The sequence below is a fragment of the Rutidosis leptorrhynchoides genome, chromosome 10 (assembly GCF_046630445.1).
Source record: "Rutidosis leptorrhynchoides isolate AG116_Rl617_1_P2 chromosome 10, CSIRO_AGI_Rlap_v1, whole genome shotgun sequence".
Lineage (NCBI taxonomy): Eukaryota > Viridiplantae > Streptophyta > Magnoliopsida > Asterales > Asteraceae > Rutidosis > Rutidosis leptorrhynchoides.
Window position 1 is genome coordinate 27,853,223 of NC_092342.1, and position 27,719 is coordinate 27,880,941.

The following is a 27,719-nucleotide window of genomic DNA, read 5'->3' on the forward strand; positions in this document are numbered from 1 at the left end:
TTTTATTTTTATTTTAATTGATATTATTATTAAATATATTAATAATAATTGTAAATATGATAATAATAAATAATAATAATAATAAAGATAATAATAATAATCATTAATATTAGGTAATAATAATACAAATAGTAATAATAACATTAATGATAATAATAATAATAAATTGTAAGATAACAATATTAATAATGATGCTATTATACTAAGAATAATGATAATAATAATTCTGAATAAAAATGATAATTTTTAGTAATAGCAATAATGATAATATTAATGATAAAAATTAATAAGGTGTATTATAATGATAACACCCATTATAATAATAATAATTTTAGTAATAATGGTATTACTAATAATGTTAGCAATGATATTAGTAATATTTAATAACAATAATAATAAAGATAACACTAGTAATATTTAATATCAATATTAATAATGAAATTAATAATAATTGTAAATGATAATGATGAGTGATATTAATATAACAATTTAATATTAATACATAATTATTAACAAATAATGGTTCGTGAATCGTCAGAATTTGTCGAAGTTTAGATGAAATCGTGTAAGGATTTTTGTTTAAATTAACTCAGAAATTTCCGGGTTATCACAGAACCCATCTAGGTTTTAGTTTATTACAGACATAATGATTGCGATGGATATTTATTTCTACTTCCTTGAGTTCCATGCTTTCATATTGGGGGAATAGTGCTCTTTTTGGTGATTGGTTCCATTTTTCTTCGTCTTCTTTGTTTGAGGCATCTGTTTTAGAAGTTGTTGCTGTGGGCGTGTTTTCTTCCAACTCTAGAGCTGCATTTTTAGATAATGGTAATATCCCATTGTGGTGACCATGGTTGCACATCGGTTCCGACAAACTTATCTACTGTTGTTGAGAAAAAGGTGAACATACCTGTTCCGGATTCATCTGTGAATGGGGCCTTGTGAATATTATCAGCAAGACGAATTAAGTGTTTATGCATATTTCATTTTTAATATAAACAGCAATTATCTAGATATCAAAGATGATCTCTTGTTACCTTCAGAATGGTTTTGGGAGAACAAGTCAATCTCTAAAGGTTGTAACGCTTCTTTCCTCACCTTGATCTCGAAAAAGACGTGTCCAATGGGACTTGAAGACTATCGACCCATAAGTTTAATTGGTAGTTTCTACAAAATCATCGCTAAGCTTTTAGCCAATCGCCTCAAAAAGGTAGTACCCAATCTTGTTAGTTATGAGCAAAGTGCTTTCTCAAAAGGGAGATACATTCTTGATAGCATTTTAATAGCTAATGAGGAGGTGATGATTTAAAAGCCCGAAAATGTAAAAGTCTAATCTTCAAAGCGGATTTTGAGAAGGCCTTCGATAGTTTAAATTGGAAGTACATCCTAGATATCCTAAGACATATGGGATTTGGCAGTAGATGGATTTCGTGGATAGATTCATGTCTCAAATCCGCTTTCGTGTTAAAGAAATGTGTAAGGCAAGGAGATCCCTTGTCTCCATACCTATTTATTTTGGCTGCGGAAGGTAAGTCTGTTGATAAAGAAAGAATTGACATCGGCTTATACAAAGGTGTGGAAATAGGCGCGAAAAAATACCGTATCTCACCTACAATAAGCGGATGATACAATACTTTTCGGGGAATGGAGTACAAAAAATACCTTGACTCTGTTGAAAATCCTAAAATGCTTCGAGAAACTATCGGGTTTAAAAGTCAATCTCGCCAAAAGCTTCATATACGGACTAGGGGTTTCAACGGAGTCCATCGATGAGGTTGCATCAATCTTAGGATGTAGCTCCGGTAAATTTCCTATGACATATCTCGGGCTTCCTATCGAGCATAAAATGAATAAGATTAAGGAGTGGGAACCTTACAATGATAAATTTCAGGTTAGATTAGCGGATTGGAAAGCTAAATGGATGTCATTCGGTGGCCGACTCACTCTCATAAAATTGGTGCTTAGTAGTCTCCAGTTGTACGCCTTCTCCCTATTCCGAGCTCCATCAGGTGTCATCAACTTGCTTGAAGGTATGCGTCGTAAATTTTTTTTGGAGCGGGTTGGGTGATAACTCTAAAATATCCTGGGTCGGGTGGGAAAAAAATTCTCTCGAGCAATGAGAAGGGTGGGTACAACATTGGCTCATTAAAAGCAAAAAACTTGGCACTCTTGGCTAAATGGTGGTGGCGCTTTCGTATCGAAGAAAACTCATTTTGAGTTTCCATTATTAAAAGCATTTATGGGCGGGATGGAGGGTTGGGATACTCACGTGCACATTCTGTTTCCAACAGGGGGTCGATATGGCAAGCTATCCAGCAAACTGGTTCATATTTAAGGCAGTGGAACATCAACCTCTCAGCCTCCTTCATCAAAAAGGTTAACAATGGAGAAGGAACTTTATTTTGGAATGATATCTGGCTAGGCAACATACTGCTGCGTGATAAATTTAACAGGTTCTTTAGGATCGACTCAAACCAAGAAGCGAAGGTTTCGGATAGGCTGAACAGCAGCCGAACTCACGGAGCTGCTTTCCTGTCTAGACACTTTCAACTTTGCAAACGACTCTAATGATTCGTGGTATTGGTTTCTCCATAACACCGGGATTTATACTTCTAAGGCGTTCACCATAATCTTGAACGACCGAATGCTTCAAAACGCAGTTCTTCCAAGCCCCACAATGCGTAACAATTTCGTCCCTCAAAAGCTTGCTATTCACATATGGCACACGAAGCTTAATAGATAGCCGGTTCGAGTTGAATTAGACAAACGCGGTGTAGATTTAGACTCGATCCGCTGCCCCATTTGTGACAACGATATGGAAACGGTTGAACATATGGTTTTATTGTGCCCAAAAGTTAAAGATTTATGGCTTCGAATTTTCAATTGGTTCAATTTGGGTAGTGTCAATTACTCCGGGTTGAGTGACATATTTTTAGGGAGGAAGCCTTCGTCAAGCGCAAAATCTTTGTCTAAACTGTGGCAAGCCATAGAGTGGGTTACGGGCTATATGATATGGAGAAATCACAATTTGAAAACCTTCGAAAATAAAGATTGGAATTGCCCAATGGTTGTAAATGAAATCCAAATTAAAATCTACCTATAGATATCCTCGTGTGCTAAGCATATCAATATCGATTGGGATCAATGGCTAGTAAACCCCTATGTGTATGACGATCATGGTTAGAAGCTCATCTATGGTGAAGATCTTCATGCTCGTGTCTACATTCCTATTTCCTTTTCATGTAGTTTCTTGTCTCTAGTTCAAACTGTAATTTCCTTGTTTCTGCATGTTCTCCATGCTCCTCCTGTAACATCTCTTTTTTCATAATATAATGTTTTGCTTTTCAAAAAAAAAAAAAAAAACAAAACAAAATTTTTCATCAAAATTTTATGGGTTGAAAAAAGATGCACTATTAAATTATTTTAAATCTATAATCCTCAATTTAAATTCAGGTTTGCAGCCAATGCATATTTTGTATCATAACGGCAAGTATTAACCCAAATACTCGGTTATTGCTAAGAATGTGTAGGTAAGACATTATGTACCATTGGTCTTTTGATCAGGACACTCAGAGGTATGGTAGGATTCCTTTTAGCGTTCTTTCGCATGCAGGGCATCCATAGTACAACCATTCTTTGGTTCCTATTATTTCGCCGATTTTTCCCTCACATGTGAACATACGTTATCCAATAATGCAAATAATCTATCAAACTAATAAAATATTAGGCAACATTATGCAGGGAACAGCACAAAAATCTGCAACACCATTAGATTAGATTCATACTAATACAGTGTTGTAAAACTACAAATACAAATGTCTATAAAAATTTAAAAATAAAAATTAAATGATGGGTTGGTGAAAGAATGATGCCTTACCTCTTACAATAAAAAAAGAACCATGCACAACGTCGTCGTCGTCGGTTTCTTAATTTAAGAAAGATGGAATGTGGGAAATGGTCTTGTGGTGATTCATATATGGTGATGATCAATAAGATGAAATATGGTGATACGGTTTTTTGTTTTTCCCTTTTTAGCATTTTGGGTCAATAAAACAGTAACATTTTGAAATAAAGGTACGTCCGGTAAAAGAAAATAAATGTTGTTGATTGCGAACTTTATTTGATTGGGGCTGAAAAGATGGCACATATAACTAAAAAGGGTGATTCAAGTGTATCTAGTTAAAAGGATAAACTCATAACTCATAACTAAATTGAGTGTTTATTCATCAATTACCTTGTATGCTGTTGGGTTTTGCTGCACCAGTTCCTGTAATGTTCGCTGCTTCTCTTCAAGTTGTAGTAGTGGTCGCTGTTCGAACTTGTTTTTGTACCTAGTATCATAGATAGGTTAGTTTTGGTTATGGCGTTATATTATTAGAATGAAAATGTCCTTTTTTTCTCAACCTGACAATGGTAGGGTATGGTGAAACTCTTCGGTATCGGTTAAAGTAGCAATGTGTCCCGGAAGTAATATATGGTTGTCCGGTATGCTTTGCTAAAGTTTTTGGTTTTGACTTACATTTGTTTCATTTTACCCAGCATGCGCTAGCGGCTATGATAACTGGCTTGGGCAGCAAATTATAGGTTTCAACATCGTAAGTCTCTTTGCGTGATCATACCACAGGGTTAGCTGTATTGTGTTGTCGCTGAAGACATAAAAACGTTAGTTGTGTAGATTTAATCTATAAATTATTTGTATTATTGATAATGCTAAAAAAGAACATATATTTCATAGCAATATCCTTCCAATATGTAAAGCTTTTAGTTGTAATTATTCTATTTTAAGTAATAATCGTTTATATTAAATAAGTGCGAAGACAAAAGAAGAAAATGAAGATTTAAAGACGCAAATGACCAAAAAGCTCAAACGTACAAGTTACAATCCAAGTGGTTCAATTTATTGATGAGAAACGTCTAAAAATTGACAAGAGTACATGCCGCAAAACGCAAAGTACAAGATATTAAATCATACGAAAATTCATTCGAGAAACCGGAACCGAGACATAAACCGGGCAGAAATGTACGAGACAACGGAGCCAATATTACAAGTCAACTATGCACAAGAATATAATATAATATATAAATAATTATATAAATTATATATATATATATATATATATATATATATATATATATATATATATTAAATAAATAAGTCGACAAGCTAGGAAACAAAAGTTGGTGAGCTGGATACTGAACCTCCACGATCGCGGAGCTGCATAGGGTAAAACCTCTACGAACGCGGAGCTGCCAAAATCATAATTTTCCTATAAAAGGCACGAGCTTCTGCTGGATCCATTACACCATCTACATATCTCTCCCTCTGTTAATATATATATATATATATATATATATATATATATATATATATATATATATATATATATATATATATATATATATATATATATATATATATATATATATATATATATATATATATATATATATATATATATTAGTTTAGTTTAGTTTTATATTAGTTAGTTTGGGTAATGTAAATGGTTATTTTACGGGTTTTAAAGTCGGAGCTCTGTCCCTGTAACACTACGCGATTAATGATCACTGTAAGCTAAATTCTCCTTTTTAAATTAATGTCTTGTATTTAAGTTATTATTATGCTTATTTGAGCCGAAGTAATCGTGGATGTTGGGCTAAATATTAAGACGGGGGTTATTGAGCTTTGGACCATAATTGGGGTTTGGACAAAAGACCGACACTTGTGAAAATTGGACTATGGGCTATTAATGGGCTTTATATTCGATTAGCTAAATGAAATCTTGTTAATTTAATGTAGAGATTTACAATTTGACGTATTTATATATAACCACATACGCTTAACTAGGTACGGTAGGCGGGATATCTATAAATACTAATAATTGTTCATTTGACCGGACACGGGGATGGATTAATAGTCAATGGACTCATTAAAACAGGGGTGGATTACATTCAAGGGTAATTGGTGTAATTGTTAACAAAGTATTAAAACCTTGGATTACACACAGTCAATAACCTGGTGTAATCATTAACAAAGTATTAAGACCTTATTACGGTTTAAATCCCCAATTAGTTGGAATATTTGACTTCGAGTATAAGGTTAATTTGGCGAAGACCCTCGCACTTTATAATTATGACCGATGGACTATTATGGACAAAACTAGATGGACTTATCAAATAATCCAAGACAAAGGACAATTAACCCAGGATAATAAATTAAAATCAAAACGTCAAACATCATGATTACGGAAGTTTAAATAAGCATAATTATTTTATTTCATTTCTTATCGCAATTTTATATTTCGTCATTTAAATATCATTATTTATTTTACGCTTTAAATTAAGTTATATATAATATTTTGCATTAGGTTTTAATTGTGACTTAAAATATAAAATCGACAAACCGGTCATTAAACGGTAAACCCCCTTTTATAATAATAATAATTGTAATATATATATATATATATATATATATATATATATATATATATATTTTTTTTTTTTGTACAAATATAGTTATATAAAAATATAGTGTAAAATAAGCCGTCTCCCTGTGGAACGAACCGGACTTACTAAAAACTATACTAATCTATAACTAGGTACACTGCCTATAGTGTTGTAGCAAGGTTTAGGTATATCCCATCTGTAAATAAAATAATTAAAACTTGTGAAAATTGTATCGTATTTAATTTCGTAGCAAACAATAATAGTATTTCGTATACACCGCTGCACACATCAATTATTGTATACTCACTTTAAGTTGATGATGTTTATTGATATTCTGTCTTTTGGTTTTTCGTTTAGATTGGTACTTTGTTTCATCTCTTCAACGCTAACGATGCTGCCAATGTAATCTGCGTAAGAATGATGGCCAATGTTAGTTTCATATTTTATAAAGCTTGTGTAAGTGTTCATTTAGTACCTGTCATTGTGTACGATTTGAGATAGCTGAAAGATTTGAATTCGTAGAAGTGTGGTGGAGATCCAATCACTGGTATGACTTCGAATACTGTCTGCAGTCCAAATATGAGGGAGGTTGGGTTTGATATTGTTTGGTACCATCTTTTAGTTCCTTCAGAGATAAAGTTTGATATTCTGTACGTTTTTGGCCTTCCATATATCTTTATGAAATGGGTTTCGTGTCTGAAGTTCATATTAGCTTGGATTGTTGTATCCTGTTATGCAGTTGCGTAGAGCTCAATCTTTTTTGGTGAGTAAAGGGCATTGTCGGTAGTATTCCTATCTAAAAATAGAGGTGGATTCTTTAACTTATGTGTGTGTTGATAAAAAGCCAGCAGTAAGCACTCTTTGAAGAACGTTTGGCCTTTTAGAGATCCATTGTCTATAATTGTTGCTTCGATTGCCTTGAATCTGTCCCCTGGTTGGAGAGTCGATATTGGCACCACTCGAGTTCCCGACCTCTTCCATTATGTAACATTTACAAATATGCATCAGTACATGTCAAACAATATTTTAACTTTAATGAAATAGCTGACTTAATAATTTTATATATAAAATAGCAAGGTATATGTAATCAGATATAAAATTATAAAAGGAGTTCCTATAATTTATCAGACAGTATAATTTATGGCACATTTGAAATGGTTTCTGCAATTCAACTTTATACAGTTTAATTCATATAAACACAAATTTACAGAATTACAGAATACCAACACAGAATAATTCAACCATAGAAACATATCTCTATAATCGGAAGGGACCAGCATATGTTGAATCGTTACGAACACAAACTAACGACATAACCAAACCCGATGAACCCGTACATTCTGTACGAATAGCTTGCGCAAAAGATATACCAGCACTACCATCATCCCCCTAATAGATGTACGCCGAAAATAGTTCCTTTTAGTAGCCGTACTACTCAAGGAAGCAGCAACACTCCCACCACCCGATAAAGATGGTGAAAGAACATTGGTACACTTACTCTACTTTCTCTTAGGCAGCATGATAAGACGAAATATTGACCACTCACAACAATAAAACCAACTCCATAATAATCAAACACGAATATAAATACAAATAGCAGACTTCAAATCGTGTCAACGAAATTGTAATAAACCATAAAACCTTAAATCTTAACTAAAGAAGATAAGCAAACATAAACAGTAAAAATTTATTGCAGAAGAAAATGTAGCACATAAATAATAGTTAAAAAAAAATCGTGTATCAGAAACAACATCGTTAACTGTAAGAGAAGTCAAAATCAACAATCAGAGTTCAACACGAAGCTAGGGTAGACTAATGAACACAATCGCAGTGAAAACAGAGAAGGAAAAATGATGCAAGTAACCACCCTAGGCAAAACGTTAAACTTAATCAAAATACAACAATGTTTATTTAACCCGTATTAAACGACAGGCAGTTAAGCTTAAAACGGCAGAAATTGGCGAGATTATTAGTATATAAGGGGTAATGAATGTTAAAAAAAAAAGACGTGAAATAATACACAGTTACCATAACGATAAAGTATCACTTACACAAAGATTTTGTGGTTCTTGAAGTATGTCATCAAGAACTTCGTTTGAGTTTCCGTGTTTTCTAAACATAGCAAACTATCCACATTTATCTCTACAAAAGAAACACCACAAACTGCAAGTAATACCCTCTATGGCAAATATAATATTTACCTTTCGAATTCTAATAATCCACATGACATTAAATATGCTAAGTCCAATAAAGGTAAACAAAACTTGCAAAGACAAAGAAACCAACATAAAAAGCATGAATTCACGCATTTTATGTTGTAGATCTTACGCTTAGCATGTAGTCGGCTACAATTGCAGCAAGTGTAGGCTACAAAACAAAAAAAATGATGGCATTAAGTAAATAACTAAGAAGAAAAAAACTCATATAAACACTTTATGTCTCTCAGAAATTAGTAATGCAGTTACATCAATTGGATTATAATCTTCAAATGAAATCAAACTTTTCATTAAGACATTTTCAAAAATACTTGGATGGCATTGAAAAACCACTAACATACATTCAAAATTCTATGTTATAATCAATACGATCCTATTCCACCATGAACATTAAAATTATAAAGGATAATTCTATGTTATGGTGCTTTATTATCTTCCACTCCTTCACTATATTTTCATATTTTAACTTATAATCACATAGCATAATTCAATTAATTTAGTGAAAACTATAGTATAGCCAAAACATGAAGGAAAAAACAATCAGCCAGTAAAACAGACAAATTAAAAGAAAATATAAACCCTAACCTCTTTAATCACATCAAATTCACTACCTACAAATCATACCATCGATCATTCCGTTCTCAGTCACTGAACCGAGTAAGTGCAGGACCTTTTAGACCGCCAAATTCACAAAGAATCTAATGTGACGACCCAAAAATTTCTGACCAAATTTAAACTTAACCTTTATATGTTTCCGACACGATAAGCAAAGTTTGTAATGTTGAAGTCTCAAAAACTTTAATCTGTGTTCACGTATTCATTTACCCTTCGACTGTTTTCGACTATTCACGAACAATTGAATGTAAGTAAAAATAAAAATATATACAAATATAAATATAAGTGTATATACAATATTTTGAATTAATAATGTAGACTTAATCAATTGGAATTAAAAATGTAAAATAATAAACAAAATTATTAAATTACCATTATATATGAATATATATAAATATATATATAAAATTATTATGAATCTACATATATGATTTCTATTAATAATTATTATATTGTAATATATATAAAATATATAAGCATTCAATAATCAATAAATATTATCATATGACGTATAATATAATTAGTAAATATTATATAATTAATTGTAATATTAATATAATAAATGTAATTACAAGTTAAAATATAGTTGTTATAGTAATATTATCGTTACTTTCATTATTGGTATTAAATATCAATATTAGTATTATTAATATTATTATTATGGTTATAATTATAATTTTAAGGTTATAATTATCAAAAATTAAAGATGTTAAATATAACTATTATTATAAGAATGATTAAAATTACAATATTAGTTATTATTATGATTATGTTTATCAATATTATAAAAATTAAGATTTTAATAACTTTACTAAAGTTATGATTTGAATAAATTATTAGTTATCATTATAATCTTCAAAATTATCATTTATATTATTATTATTATTAAATATGATTAAAAATTGATATCATTCTTATTATTAGTATTATTTTGATTATTATTAATATTATTATTATTATTATTATTATTATTATTATTTATTAATTATTAATATTAATCAAAATATCAGATATTAATGCTGGAATCCATTAGCCATCGCAATCTGCTTTATTTCTTTTATCCTCTTCTTCTTGTTTGAGATTCTTGACTGCCTTTTTGTTATACGTTGATTTCACAAAGCTATTAGGATCGATTTTAACTGCCACATCATGTATTCAATCGCTGTATATAAGTCCTTTACTACAATTGAGAAATCGAAAACCAGAAAAAAAAGAATAAACTAAACCCGTCTTATTCTCTGTTCTTAAACTCAATATTATAAAAGCCCATTTTCAAATGAATTAGCAAAATTTGGAAATGCAGTTGTGTTAGGAATTAATTATTCAAACTGTCTGTAAGTTTTCAAGTCTCAAATCAATGAATTGAATTTGAATTTTAGAGTCAAAGGTTGTTTATCAAAAAGTCAAACATTATGTTCTTGGTGAAATTCGTAATCAAATTGATGTTTCAAGTTAAATTAACAAACCAGGAAGTTTCTAATGACCATTTAGAATCTTTTTCAATTGGAAGTCGTGATCTAAAACCCTCTTAAAAACAAGATTGCTGTTTGTGTCATCGTATTCATAAAGAAGCTGTGTCGTGTGATTTTTTTCGGTTCCTTCCTGTCAATCTATATAAACCAAAAACCTTTTACTTCTAATTCGTTTGCAGAACATAAAAACCAATTCCTTGTAGTTATTTGTTATGGTGGAAATTATTCTGGTCGATGGCGTATTTGAAGAAGATGAATGAAAATTTAACTGGTTTAGATAAATTATGTATGGGTATATAATCAGAAAAGTATGAGACGGAAGAATGGTTTGGGTTGTGTGCGGGTGAGCGAGAGGTGGCGGGTTCGAGTCTCACCTGGGACAATTCTTTTTAGACAAAGTTTTGAAAGGGTATACACCATTACCTTTAGTTCTATTATCATTATTAATATTAATTATTATGATTATTATCATTATTATTGTTATTATTATTATTATTAGTTAATAATGTTATTATTATGATTATAAGTCTTATTATAATTATTATCATTTTTATTATTATTATTATTATTATTATTATTATTATTATTATTATTATTATTATTATTATTATTATTATTGTTATTATTATTGTTATTATTATTATTACTTTTGTTATAGTTATTAGTATTATTATTTTTACTAATAAAATTAATAGTTACCATTTACCATTTATGATTATTATCATAATTATAATTACAATGATGATATATTATTGTTATTACTAAAATTATTATCATTACTAGTATTATTATTAAGTATTATTAGTATTATTAATATGATTAATATTGATACAAGTATTATTATTATTAGTGTTATTATGAAAATAACAGAATTTATTATTATTTTCATTAATATTAGCATTAGTACCATTTTTAGTACTATTATTATTATTATTATTATTATTATTATTATTATTAACAAAAATATTAATATGAATATCATTAGTAGTAATGTTATTATCAATATAATTAAATACAACTTTTATTTATATTAAATATTATTATCTATATAAAAATATACTTATAAGTATATTACATATAAGTATAAATTAATTAGATTAACAATCTTTATATAAATATCCATATATAACAAATTCAATATTTTATATATATATATATATATATATATATATATATATATATATATATATATATATATATATATATATATATATATATATATATATATATATATATATAACTATATAGATAATAATCATTTTCAAATATATATACAAATTAGTTACATAATATATAAAGTTATAATTGTTCGATTACGAGTATATGTTTTAATATATATACGAATGATGTAGGTTCGTGAATCCGAGACTAACCCTGCATTGTTCAGTTTCGTCATATGTGTTTTTACTACAAAATACAGTATTGTGAGTTCATTTGATTCCCTTTTACTCTTTACATTTTTGGGACTGAGAATACATACGCTGCTTTTACAACAACTTTATTAAATGCTTTTGAAATATATTTTTGAACTGAGAATACATGAGATGCTTTTATAAATGTTTGACGAGATAGGCACAAGCAAAACATTCCTCGAATGAATTATTATGCAGACAGAAGTTCTGCGGATTATTATTGAATTATGTGGACATGATAATTGCCACCATTTGATGTGAATATTTTCCCCTGATTATTATTGCTTGGTAACCTATGAATTAGAATCGGGTATGGCCATAATTCACGCGAATCCTAAAGGTAGCTACCAGGTTTAACACCCCCACCCAGAATGTTTAGTAGACGGAAGAGCTAGTGGGCGTGGTGTTTAGTACTTCGAAGTTTATATATTATACAGACGAGATGTTCTTTTTGGGGATATTATTGATGCGCATTATATGTTAAGGTCGGTTACCAAGCCAAGTTATGAAAGTGAAGTGAATGTTATGTATCGAGAGAATGATTTTTATACACAGGTTATGTGTATTAGTTTTGTGCACGAGATATGTGCACGATTATTTAAAAATCGCGAGGCAACCTACGCGGGAGAAAAGGATACGAACCTACTCTGCTCAGCATTATGAAAAGTGGTTTCGTACACGAGATAGGTGTACTGTATTTGAATCTTGTGGTCTATCAAAATGATGAATTTTATTATTTACGATAAACTTATGAACTCACCAACCTTTTGGTTGACACTTTAAAGCATGTTTATTCTCAGGTACGAAAGAAATCTTCCGCTGTTCATTTGCTCATCTTAGAGATATTACTTGGAGTCATTCATGATATATTTCAAAAGACGTTGCATTCGAGTCATTGAGTTCATCAAGAATATTATCAAGTCATTTATAGTTTAGATATATTATGAAATGGTATGCATGCCTGTCAACTTTCGATGTACTGGAAGTTTGTCTTTTAAAAACGAATGCAATGTTTGTAAGACATATCATATAGAGGTCAAATACCTCGCAATGTATCCATATGTTGTTATATTAGTCCTTATGGATTAGGACGGGTCTTTACATGTGGTATCAGAGCAGTGGTCTTAACGAACCAGGTCTTGCATTAGTGTGTCTAACTGATAGTTGATTAGATGCATTACTGAGTCTGGACTTCGACCGTGTCTGCATGTCAAAAGTTTTGCTTATCATTTCGTGTCGAAAATTACCTGCTTATCATTTTTAGGGAATCACTTGCTTATCATTCTTAGTCTAGACACATCTTACTACATTGACTGCATGAATAGTGTATACACAAAATTCATATCTCAGCGTATCTGCTAATTCATATCTTAGCGTATCTGTTACTATAAACTTTGCCTGACATATTCCGTAAATTCCTCCGTAATCTACGGGATCTTCTGTACTATATAAGTATTCTATGTAATTAGAATATCATCCAATATTCGAAAATCATTTCATACCGAAAAACCCTTTACTCAATCGTACGAAATGGAACTCGCCATTAGTTCAAGTTCTTCGGAATCCGACAGCTATTCCGACATGGATGTTCACCTAAGCTCCAAAAGCAGCGTCACCAGAATGAATCAATCAATCATCCATCCCCAATTCATCTGATGGGTTTGTAGCCTACTTAATCATTGGAAATAAGAAGAAGGTGATCCCTTCCATTCCGCACATTCCCCTCTTGGCGAAGAACCTGAAGCACTTACCGGCAAACCTTTCCGTAATACCATTTTCTCTCTCTTTTCCAGAGTATCTCGTCATGATTATATACTACCTCAGATTCTAAACCTTATTCATCCGTTCATTCCGACCGACAATCATCCCGGAATAATAGAAGAAGTCAACGAACTTCACGCTCGAGTAATCAATTTGGAGAATATGGTGCAAAATTTACCAGCTTCAGCAACATCATCGGCACCAACAGTACCATAAATAACAGCACCAGTAACATCAACAATCCATGCCTCAACATCTCATTCTGTACCTCGAGTATAATCATCGTTCTACGTATCATTCTACATCAATTATCTTCGTTCTTCATGGCGATTATATAATCTCTAAAGTCTTAGAGATTATTTATTCTAGCTCAAACCGAAAAGCAAATGAGATTAATATCATATTAACTCATTAAATCCATGATTTCATCTGAAGAAAATATATATGTATATATGTTTTCATAAAGATTGTAATTAAAAATTCTTTGGTACAAACTGTAAATGGTGAAAATATTTTAATGGGTAGGTAATACCCGAGGAATATTTAGATTTCACATTAATAAGTTACACTTTAAATTCCTCAAATCTGATTCAACAGTCATTTACTATCCTACCTACATCCACAGATATACGAATCCGTTCACCACAGAGTAACCATTTTCATTCAATTTCATATTTGAATTTTGACCTATCAGAATCCAACAAGTGGCATAATGAAGAAAACATTGGACAAAATAAAATTTGTTAGAAACAAACAAATTAACTATGAGAAATTTTGTTAAGAATTCACGCTAACAAAATCCTAGCTAACTTTTCCTAGCTAACTTCTAATTCCTTATTACATTTTAATTATCGCAATTTATTTTATCGCAATTTAATTCTCGCAATTTTATTTATCGTCATTTAATTTCTGTTATTTATTTTACGCACTTTATGTATCATCATTTAAATACTGTTATTTACGCATTTTAAATATCGGGACACGTATACAATGTTTTGACATATCATATCGACGCATCTATATATATTATTTGGAATAACCATAGACACTCTATATGCGGTAATGCTGGAGTTAGCTATACAGGGTTGAGGTTGATTCTACAATAATATATATACTTTGAGTTGTGATCGAGTCTGAGACATGTATACAATGGGCCACTAATATGTATTAATTAATTCGAATATTATATATTAAACTATATATGAATTGTTGAATTACTAACAGTGGACTACCAACTATGGACTACCAACATTGGACAATTAAAATGAATTAAAATATTGATTATAACATATGAAACTAAACATCTCTTCCAGTTTTTCACTTGATTTCATCTTAAACCTCATTTGTATCTTGACGATTACAACCTGCGTTCAAACCTTTCGTGATTCTTGAAAACACCTCAATCGAGAGGATGAACCAACCGCACTTCACTATGGAAGAAAAGATTGATGCATATAGTTATGCACCTGAAAAACACTCGGAAACTGAGTAAATGTTTAACACGTATCTGTGCTAGCTCCTTTGGAATTGCTAGTACCGAAAATAACATTGCAATTCTTTTTCAAAGTATCCAAATTTTGTCACTGCTCCAACAGGTCAACTTCGATTTTTATTTGAATTAGCCTTATTATAACTTTGATATATAAGTTTCCTTTCGTTATCGTTAACGGGGAACCGTTTATGTTCCACCATATTAGCAGTAAACATACCAGCAACTTCAGTATTCTCTGGCGTAAGTCTCTCCGACAATTCACTATATATTCATTGAAAAACCCTATCATGTACTTATCTACATCTTGTAACAATAATTACCATACCAAATGCCGGGAATCATCAATCATTAACTCCGAATCTCGCAGCATGTCCACATCAACAGTTATATGTATACATATATCATTTATCCCTTAGAAATATGATATTCCATTCTGAAATTCTGAAAAGCACCCAGTCTACGAATCAATACTCGGAATGTTGAAAAAGTTGAATGAAGCAGCAAAAACTGTAAACGACCTTAACAGCCAAAAGTTTAATGATAACGAATAGTATGTTGGCAAAGCTCAGAAATGTTGGAACTGGTATATAGATTGAGCAAACCATGAAGGAGGCTGTGGAAAAATCACAAAGACTAAACCTGCCTTCAAAGAATCCAAATGATTCAGTACCTGCTGAAGTCATTAACGAATACCTTGCTCCTGACTCTAAATCTTTGCGGACAAATTTTCTTCATCATCCTTTGATACTAGAAATTCTAAGATATCATCGTATCTTTCATTATAAATATCCTCGATATTTCTGAAGATATTTTCATAACTATTCTTATCTGAAATCATTTATCTCTTCACGATATCAGTGTTACATCAGAAAGGAAACTGTTTTAGTTTCTAAATGCTGAAAAATTCGAACTTAAAATATGAATGTTATTGAAGTAGTGTTGGGAACTGAAGCATGAGTTAGTATAATATAATGACACTTGATCAACGTGATTATATTACAATAAGTCATGCTGAGTTTCTAATGGAACATGATGATTCACAGATCATATCCTCATCATGTGCCATGTTACACGACTCTTCATTCTATCTAATCTTCAAACATATCAAGAACATACCTTTCTGATAGTTTTATCTCTTCTCTTGAATTTTAGTAATTTAACCAATCAGGATCATGCTATTACAATTTCTCTCTTAGAACGTTAGTCATGTTCATTCGAAACTTCATACCTACGAATTATAGACCATTATTCGCTTGACTTAAAGTCGAGAAGAGAAAACAAAAGAATAGAAGGTATGAGCTATGGAAATAAGGAAACGAAGGAGTAAATTTATAGTAAAATGTTCGTTAGAGCAATCGTGACAGATCATCGCATTTAACCAAAGAGGATTCTAATTTCCTTAAGAATCAAATCTTATTACGAAGATTTCCTCTAAAATCCTTGAATTTCAGAAATCAACCATGATTACGTCATCGATTAAGACGAAACTTTATTTCTCTCATTTCACTCTTTTGTGAAAGCTTCATTCATACTCTTCGAATAATCGAATTGTTTTATCCATATTACTCCATGATGATAAAACTCTAGGTATCAACTCATATTCATCATGCAAACATTTTTATTGTTAGCCATGACCACCTCACTCAAATTTTGGGACGAAATTTCTTTAAAGGTTAGGTATTGTGACGACCCGGAAATTTCGGACCAAATTTAAACTTAACCTTTATATGTTTCCGACACGATAAGCAAAGTTTGTAATGTTGAAGTCTCAAAAACTTTTAACTGTGTTCACGTATTCATTTACCCTTCGACTCTTTCCGACGATTCACGAACAATTGAATGTAAGTAAAAATAAAAATATATACAAATATAAATATAAGTGTATATACAATATTTTGAATTAATAATGTAGACTTAATCAATTGGAATTAAAAATGTAAAATAATAAATAGAATAATTAAATTACCATTATATATGAATATATATAAATATATATATATAATTTTTATGAATCTACATATATGATTTCTATTAATAATTATTATTATATTGTAATATATATAAAATATATAAGCATTCAATAATCAATAAATATTATCATATGACGTATAATATAATTATTAAATATTATATAATTAATTGTAATATTAATATAATAAATGTATTTACAAGTTAAAATATAATTGTTATAGTAATATTATCGTTACTTTCATTATTGGTAATAAATATCAATATTAGTATTATTAATATTATTATTATGGTTATAATTATAATTTTAAGGTTATAATTATCAAAAATTAAAGACGTTAAATATAACTATTATTATAAGAATGATTAAAATTAGAATATTAGTTATTATTATGATTACGTTTATCAATATTATAAAAATTAAGATTTTAATAACTTTACTAAAGTTATGATTTGAATAAATTATTAGTTATCATTATAATCTTCAAAATTATCATTTATATTATTATTATTATTATTAAATATCATTAAAAATTGATATCATTCTTATTATTAGTATTATTTTGATTATTAATATTAATATTATTATTATTATTATTATTATTATTATTATTTATAATATTGAATGTATTATTATTATTAATATTTATTATTTATTAATATTAATCAAAATATCAGATATTAACGTTGGAATCCATTAGCCATCACAATCTGCTTTATTTCTTTTATCCTCTTCTTCTTGTTTGAGATTCTTGACTGCCTTTTTGTTATACATCGATTTCACAAAGCTATTAGGATCGATTTTAACTGCCACATCATGTATTCAATCGCTGTATATAAGTCCTTTACTACAATTGAGAAATCAAAAAACAGAAAAAAAAAAAAAAAAAAAAAAAAGAATAAACTGAACCCGTCTTATTCTCTATTCTTAAACTCAATATTACAAAAGCCCATTTTTAAACGAATTAGCAAAATTTGGAAATGCAGTTGTGTTGGGAATTTATTATTCAAATTGTCTGTAAGTTTTCAAGTCTCAAATCAATGAATTGAATTTGAATTTTAGAGTCAAAGGTTGTTTATCAAAAAGTCAAACATTATGTTCTTGGTGAAATTCATAATCAAATTGATGTTTCAAGTTAAATTAACAAACCAGAAAGTTTCTAATGACCATTTAGAATCTTTTTCAATTGGAAGTCGTGATCTAAAACCCTCTTAAAAATCGCGAGGCAACCTACGGGGGAGAAAAGGATACGAACCAACTCTGCTAAGCATTATGAAAAGTGGTTTCGTACACGAGATAGGTGTACTGTATTTGAATCTTGTGGTCTATCAAAATGATGAATTTTATTGTTTACGATAAACTTATGAACTCACCAACCTTTTGGTTGACACTTTAAAGCATGTTTATTCTCTGGTACGAAAGAAATCTTCCGCTGTGCATTTGCTTATCTTAGAGATATTACTTGGAGTCATTCATGACATATTTCAAAAGACGTTGCATTTGAGTCATTGAGTTCATCAAGAATATTATCAAGTCATTTATAGTTTAGATATATTATGAAATGGTATGCATGCCTGTCAACTTTCGATGTAATGGAAGTTTGTCTTTTAAAAACGAATGCAATGTTTGTAAGACGTATCATATAGAGGTCAAATACCTCGCAATATAACCATATGTTGTTGTATTCGTCCTTATGGATTAGGACGGGTCTTTACATCTAAAAGCGACGATCATAATCGCAGTGGCAGTGACAGTGGATTACTGACGGAAGGTGAAGTTCAATCATCTCCGGCGGATGTCACCAGAGCGTGGACGATGGTGGAACAATTTTAGGCGGTTGTCGGTTAATGGTGTATCCTAGGGGATTCACGCATAAAAGCATCACTTTTATACAGGAGAATTGATCAAAAAGCATAAAAGATAACAATATTTGGCAGTTTTTAGCAATTGCCGTCCAGCGCACAGCAGACCACCCAACGTCATGCGTAAGCCCTATAGTTAGCTTCTATGCTTAAGCCCTTCTATTAGGCGAGTGACTGCCACGCAGCTACGTCAGCCACGCCAAAGTTGGTTCCGGATACTTCGCATAACAGAATTAATCAGCGATTGACACGTGTATCCCGAGAATTTCGGGTATTCTACGCCTATAAATAGACCCCCTGGGTCACCACAATTCACATCATCTGATCTGAACTCAGTCAGAAAGAAGTACACTTTCTCTCTCACACAGTTCTTTCTCACTCTAAAACATTAACCGCTTAGCAGTAAAACGCTAGAATGATCAATTACAGATTGATCCACAGATTGATTGAGGCCACCCCACAGATCTCTCATCCGTGTTCCAGGTCTGCAGGGATTATTTCCTAAGGGCAAACATCAATCAATATACTATCACTCCACGCTAGGCGGCTATTGTTCTATACTGGTACCTTACACCCGCTATACGGAAAATCGTACCAACATATGGCGCCATCCATTCTAAAGAATCACTCAACTCTCAAGAGCACAAAGAGACATAATCATAAGGTAATACCTATCGAGACAAACATGATACATTCATGGCAAGCCGGACAGCGGAGGAAAGAAGAAACGTTAGAAGATTGGAAGCAAGAGTTAATTGCTTTTCCTTCTATGTTTAATACCAATCCATCTGATGCTCCTGTAGTGATTGAAGCTCGTATAGCAAATTGTATTGTTAGAGGAACATATACTAATACAGGAGCAGGGGCAGATATCATGTATGAGCATTGTTTTGTACAACTACCAGAGAGAGTTAAGGAGAAGCTGAAAGACACGTTTGTTCCCTTATCAAGTTTTTCTAATGATCCATCATGGTCAGAAGGAAGCATAGTTTTAGAAGTAGTGTTGGGAAAATCACCATTTAAAAGAACAGCTCATATCGAGTTTTTGTTTGTTAAAGCAAATTCGCAATATAATGTCATTTTAGGTCGATCAGCTATAATAACATTTTGGGCTGTGACATCAATGGTACACAGAATGATGAAATTTCCCACACCAGCTGGTATTGCCACGATATACGCTGAGCGAAAAAGAACAATAGAATGTGTGCAAATAAATAGAATTGTTGGTAATCCAATTGTTCATGAAGATGGGTCAGTATCACCAAATCCAGAATTCCCAGATCAGAAAATTGTTATTGGTAACACATTAGCAAAAGAAACAAAAGAAAAACTCTACAAAATTTTAGCAACCAATTTAGATGTTTTTGCATGGCAAGATTCTGATATGACTGGAGTACCACGTCATATAGCTGAGCATAAGCTCGGTGTGAATCCTAATATCCTACCAGTATGTCAAAAGAAAAGAGGCATGGCTCCTGAACGAACAAAGTTTCTTAGAGAAGAAGTTTAAAAATTGGTGGACGCTGGGATATTGCGGAAAGTTAAATACCAGACATGGGTAGCAAATTCAGTGATGGTTAGAAAACCAAATAACACATGGAGGATGTGTGTGGATTTCATAGATATAAATAAAGCATGCCCAAAGGATAACTACCCTTTGCCAGAAATAGATTGGGAGGTAGAATTTGTAAACAATTATTAGTTTAAATCTTTTTTTGATGCATTCAAGGGGTACCATCAAATACCTATGGCAATACGGGATCAGGATAAAATAGCATTCCACACACCAGATGGAATTTTTTGCTACATAAAACTGCCTTTTGGATTGAAGAATGCAGGAGAAACTTATCAGCGTGTCATTGATAAGGCGTTTAAAGATTAAATAGGCAGGAATGTGGAAGCCTACGTTGATGATATTGTTATCAAGAGTCATACGGAAGAAAGCATGCTTAGAGATACTCTTAAAACCTTTGAATCATTACGAAGGGTTAACATGAAGTTGAAACCTAAAAAATGCACTTTCGGCGTGGAAGAGGGCAAATTTTTAGGTCATATTGTTACAGAGAGAGGAATTAAGGCAAATCTAAAAAAGAATCAAGCAATTGAGGATATGGTATCTCCAAAAATAAAGAAAGAAGTGCAAAGCTTGAACGAAAGATTGGCAGCCTTAACAAGATTTTTATCTAGAGCAGCATACCGATCATTACCGTTCATGAAGGTTTTAAAAAGTTATTTAAATAAAAAGGATTTTATGTGGAAGAAAGAAGCTAAAACAGCTTTTCAGGATGTTAAGCGACTTTTAAAAGAATTGCACACCTTAACTGCACTAATAGCAGGAGAAACATTAATTCTATATATGGCAGCGTCGGTAGAAGCAATTAGTTCAGTTTTAATCGCACAACCGAATGGGGTACAGATGCATATATACTTTGTCAGTAAAATATTACAACAAAATGAAGTCAATGATCCACCCATCGAAAAATTGGTATATGCCTTAACATACACAGCTAGGCGACTCAGACGCTATTTTCAAGCACATCCAATTCTTGTCTTGAAGGATCAACCAATAAAGCAGATTTTGAAACATCCAGAGTCATCAGGACATTTAGCAAAATGGGCGGTTGAATTGGGAGAATATGAAATAAATTTCTCACCACGATATGCAGTTAAAGGGCAAATTTTGGCAAATTTCCTTCTAGAAACAACTGAAAAAGTAGATTATTCACAAAGTGTCAAAATCAGTACTTGCATATGGGAGTTTCATACTGATGGTGCATCAAGGGAGGAAGGATTTGGTGCAGGATTGGTGCTTACCAGCTCGGAAGGGGAAGAACATACGTATGCACTTAAGTTTTGTTTTTATGCATCTAATAATGAAGCAGAATATGAGGCATTGCTTTTCGGTCTCCGCATAGCGTCTGAGATACAAATAAAGCATTTGCGTGCCTATGTGGATTTTCAGATTGTAGCACAACAAGTTAATGGGGCATTTGAAGCAAAAAATATCTCAATGAAACAATATTTACAATTGGTGGAAATGATTTCCAAAAATTTTGAAACTTCGAAAGTTGTGCAAATATCAAGAAATAAGAACAAGAAGGTAGATGTGTTGAGCAAATTAGCAACATTAACATTTGATCATTTGCATGAGAAAGTTTTGGTGGAGGTTTTAAAAGATAAATCAATTGATGAAAAGGTGATAGTAGCAGCTGTTGAAGAGGGCTGATCGTGTTGGATGACTCCCTATATAAAGTATTTGTAGGATGGAACACTACCAGCTGATGTCACATAAGCAAGACAAATAAAGGTAAGTGCTCCGCTTTACGTATTGGAAAACGGTGTGCTCTATAGGAAATCTTTTAATGGTCCAAATTTGCGGTGTTTAGCGCCACAGCAAGCTATAGATGTGGTGAAAGAGATGCATGAAGGTTTGTATGCCCAACCTTCTGGTTATAGAACTGTTGTAGGACGGATAATGAAATAAGGATATTACTGGTAAACAATTTACAGAGATATAGCAGAGATAATCAAAACATGTGATGCTTGTCAGCGGCATGGAACCATCCAACGTTTACCAAAATATGATTTAATTTTGGTATCATCTGCATGGCCATTTTGTAAGTGGGCAATTGACATAGTAGGGCCATTCCCAAGGAGTATTGGAAATACAAAGTTTTTGGTGGTTGCAATTGACTTTTTCACTAAGTGGGTTGAAGCAAAGGTGTTAGCACGGATAACGAGTGAAAATATAAAGAAGTTTGTGTGGAATGATATTGTATGTAGATATGGTTTGCCAAATGAAATTGTAAGTGATAATGGTAAACAGTTTGCAGATAATCTGTTTAAAAGTTGGTGTGAGGAGTTAAGCGTTAGACAAACATTTACTTATGTTGCTCATCCGCAAGCAAACGGTCAAGTTGAAGTGACAAACAAAGAAATTGTAGCCGGCATAAAGGCTAGGTTGGGTTAGAGTTAGACTAAATGGATAGATGAATTACCATATATTTTGTGGGCTCACCGTACAATGCCAAAACGGACCACGGATGAAACACCGTTCAGCTTGGTATATGGCACTGAGGCAGTAATACCAGCTGAGATCCGTGTTCTGACACAAAGAGTTTTGGCATTTGATGTAAAAAATAATTCATCCGTCTTGCGTGAAAACTTGAATTTATTGGAAGAGAGGCGGATCATGACCGCTATCCGACAAGTGGATGCTAAGCAGCGAATGGCAAAATATTACAACAAACGAGTCAGGCATGTGCAATTTAAAGAGGGAGACTTGGTGTTGAGGGACAATGAAGCAAGCAGACAGGCAAAATAAGGGAAGTTGGGGCCACGATGGGAAGGTCCATATAAAATTGTACGAGCACATTGTGACGACCCGAAAATTTTTTATCAAATTTAAACTTAATCTTTAAATGAATTAATGTTTCCGACACGATAAGCAAAGTCTGTAATGTTGAAACCTCAAGAATTTTTAACTGTGTTCATATATATTCAGTTACCCTTTTGACTATTCCCAACGATTCACGAACATTTGTGTGTAGATAACATGTATAAATATAAATTAATTATTCAATAAATATTAATATAGTTTAAAGTTAATATATTATACGTAATTATAAGTTAAAACATAAATGTTATGTTATTATCATTACTTTCGTTATTGTTAATAATGTTAATATTAATATTAATATTTGTATTATTAATATTAATAATTCAAATATGAGATATATATATATATATATATATATATATATATATATATATATATATATATATATATATATATATATATATAATTTGACATGTATAAGTTAATATATTATTATCATTCATATTATTATTATCATTAATGAAATTAATATTTATATAACTAATAAGATTATTATTATCATTTATATTATTATTGTCATTATTAGTAATTAAAAATTATCATTATTAGTATTAATAATATCATATGATTATTTGTCATTTATTATTAGTAGTATTATTAAGTAATATTATTATTAAAAATATTATTATGAGTATTAATAATATTAATAAGTATTAGAATAATTATATTAGATAATTAACACAAATAAAAATTCGATACATATATATATATATATATATATATATATATATATATATATATATATATATATACAGATATATCATCAAATTATATAAATATAGTATATATAATTATACATATACAAGATACAGATATACATATATATAAATACATATACGATTCATTATATAAATCTGTATTATTATTATTATTTTTGATTAATTGAATATTGAAAACACTGAATCTATTTTACGTTCTTATCACACTGTATGTGATTGATGATTTTAGTCTCTGTCTATAATTTGGAATCGAATCCTAGTACAGTTTCAAACAAAAATCGTTAGCCATCCTAATCAACCTTTATATATTTATTATTTTTCTATTTAAATTATTCTGTAAATCCAATTCTTATATAATACGAGCATTTCAGATTGTTGAGGGAATTGAATTAACTAACTTATTCCTCTTCTTCACCCTCAAAATCAATTATAAATTTTTACAGCCTTTAATTGTCAAATTTAAATAAAAATTAAGTAGAAAGTCAGGCACCTGCTTTGTACATTCGAAATTTTGTCAAAAACTCGAATTCAATTTGTTTTTCAAAATGTATTATTGCAGTTACATTAGAAACATTTAGTTTAAAGTATCTGTAAAGTCTCAAAGTCCACTTTTTACTATCGAGATCCAATTTTGTAGTCAAAGTTTCGATTTAAAAAGTTAAACTATTTGTTCTTGAAGAAATTCACAATCGTGTTTATGTTTCAAGCTAAATTGAGATTACAGAAAGTTTATAGGTGTGAATTGAAACCATTTTAATGTAGAAAGTTTGATCTGAAACATTCGAGATTTTCGAAATCAAATTTGAGTTATATTTTGTGTTCTTTAACTGCGGATACTTTGTTTTATTTATTTCTGTTTTAACTAAAAGGTAAACATATATTTTAGTACGTGTCTGTTAGTCTGAGAAATCTTAAATCAAAGTTTTTACTAGCTGTTATAATGGTTTGATTCTTGATCGGTTGAAACGAAGAAGAAGGAAAAGGGAAGTTAGATAGTATGGGTTATAATTATATAGGATCTGTTTTAATCAGAAAAACATCACTGGTCACTTGGTTAAGGGAGGTAACGGGGTAGCGAGAGGTCACGGGTTCAAGCCCAGTTTGGTGCAATTTTTTTTTATAAAAGCTTCTAAAAGGGTATACTCTTATTTTATTATTATTATTATTATTATTATTATTATTATTATTATTATTATTATTATTATTATTATTATGATTGTTATTGCTAGTGTTAATTATTATTGTTAAAATTGTTATTATTACAAATATTATTATCATTACTTAATATTATTGTTATTATTACTAATATTAACATATGTACTATTACTATTATAATTATGATCATTATTATTATTATTAACATTATTATGAACATAATACAATTTAGCATTATAAATATTAATATAAGTATCATAATTGTTATTATTATTATTATTATCATAATTAAAAGTATTATATCTATTATTATTATTATTACTATGAGTATTAGTCATGATATTATTAGTAATTTTAAAACCTTAATATTATTGTCATTATGATGAAAAGGTTTTTTATTAATAGCATTATGAAATAAAACAAATTATTATTATTTTCGTAAATATTAGTATTAATACCTTTTTATAAATAATAGAATTGTTAATATTAACATAAGTATTACTATTATTATTATCACGAGTATTATTATTATGTAATTACTAAAATCAATATCATAAATATCATTAACAGTAAAATTAATATTTTTATAAGTATTATTATTAATATCATTGTTATTGTCATTAATAGAGTTATTATTAATATAAATATATTATTAATGTTATTATCATTATTTTTACTAATATTAATTTAGTATAATTTGAACTACTGTTTTGATAAACAAATGAAATACATAAATATATATATTTAATACATATAACATAACACAATATTTTATTATATAAAAGGAATATTTGAAATATAAATATATTATTAATATAAAAATAATATCATTAATAGGTTATATATATATAAACTAGTTCGATTACGATTATGTGTATTAATAAATATACAAATGATATAGATTCGTGAATCCAAGGCCAACCCTACACTTGTTCAATGTTGTCATATGTATTTTTACTACAAAATACAGTATGGTGAGTTCATTTAATTCCCTTTTACTCTTTACATTTTTGGGACTGAGAATACATGCGCTGTTTTTACAACTGCTTTATTAAATGTTTTGGAAATATATTTTTGAACTGCAAATACATGCGTTTTTATAAATGTTTGATGAAATAGACACAAGTACTTAAAAACTTTCTACGAATGAGTTATTATGACATACACTGGATATCACCCCTTTTAGTCTGGTAATCTGAGAATTTGAAAACCGAGCTCCAAATTGACGTGAATCCTAAAGATAGATCTATGGGCACTAACAAGCCCCAGTCAGAGAATTTGAACTGCTTTAGTACTTCGAAAATAGGTAATACAACCGCCAGCTTTAAAAGATATGATCTGTTTATGAGGTGTACACAACCATCATATTTAAAAGAGTGGCCTGTTTGTATGCTTTTGCATGACCGTGCGGAATGCCGGTATGCAGGGGATATTCTATATGCATCTTGTTAAGGTCGATTACTAGGTGTTTGTAGTTTGTATGAATGACTTTTATCTCTATACCGTGCGAAATGCCTGATATGAGATTATGTTTATGAAAGATATTAAAAATCGCGAGGCAACCTACGGGGGAGAAAGGGATACGAACCTACACTGCTAAGCATTACGAAATATGGTTTTGTACACAAGATAGGTGTACTATATTTAAATCTTGTGGTCTATTAAAATGATGAATTTTATTGTTTACGATAAACCTATGAACTCACCAACCTTTTGGTTGACACTTTAAAGCATGTTTATTCTCAGGTATGAAAGAAATCTTTCGCTGTGCATTTGTTCATATTAGAGATACTACTTGGAGTCATTCATGACATATTTCAAAAGACGTTGCATTCGAGTCGTTGAGTTCATCAAGATTATTATTAAGTCAATTATAGTTGGATATATTATGAAATGGTATGCATGCCTGTCAACTTTTGATGTGATGAAAGTTTGTCTTTTAAAAACGAACGCAATGTTTGTAAAATGTATCATATAGAGGTCAAGTACCTCACGATGTAACCAAATGTAATGTATTCGTCCAGATGGATTAGGACAGGTCCTTTCACACATCCTAATGGATCATATACCCTTGCAGCACCCTCCGGTGAGGAAATTCAAAGAACATGGAATGTAATGAGTTTAAAGAAATTTTATGCGTAGTATTGCATATTCAAATAGCATGATCAACAATTGTGAATATGAGATGCAATCATTAATGTAA

At 30.5% G+C, this 27,719-nt stretch overlaps 2 protein-coding genes across 2 annotated transcripts; both read left to right on the forward strand.

Moving 5' to 3' along the window:
- The first annotated feature begins 1,404 nt into the window (after positions 1–1,404).
- On the forward strand, positions 1,405–19,214 carry LOC139870155 (uncharacterized). The gene is made up of 3 exons (XM_071858001.1): positions 1,405–1,528; positions 1,749–2,030; positions 19,084–19,214. Exons 1-3 carry the CDS (start codon positions 1,405–1,407, stop codon positions 19,212–19,214), a joined length of 537 nt encoding a protein of 178 aa, XP_071714102.1.
- Positions 19,215–19,844: 630 nt separating this feature from the next.
- LOC139870156 (uncharacterized) lies at positions 19,845–20,753 on the forward strand. The gene has a single exon (XM_071858003.1). It carries the CDS (start codon positions 19,845–19,847, stop codon positions 20,751–20,753), a length of 909 nt encoding a protein of 302 aa, XP_071714104.1.
- Positions 20,754–27,719: the final 6,966 nt, after the last annotated feature.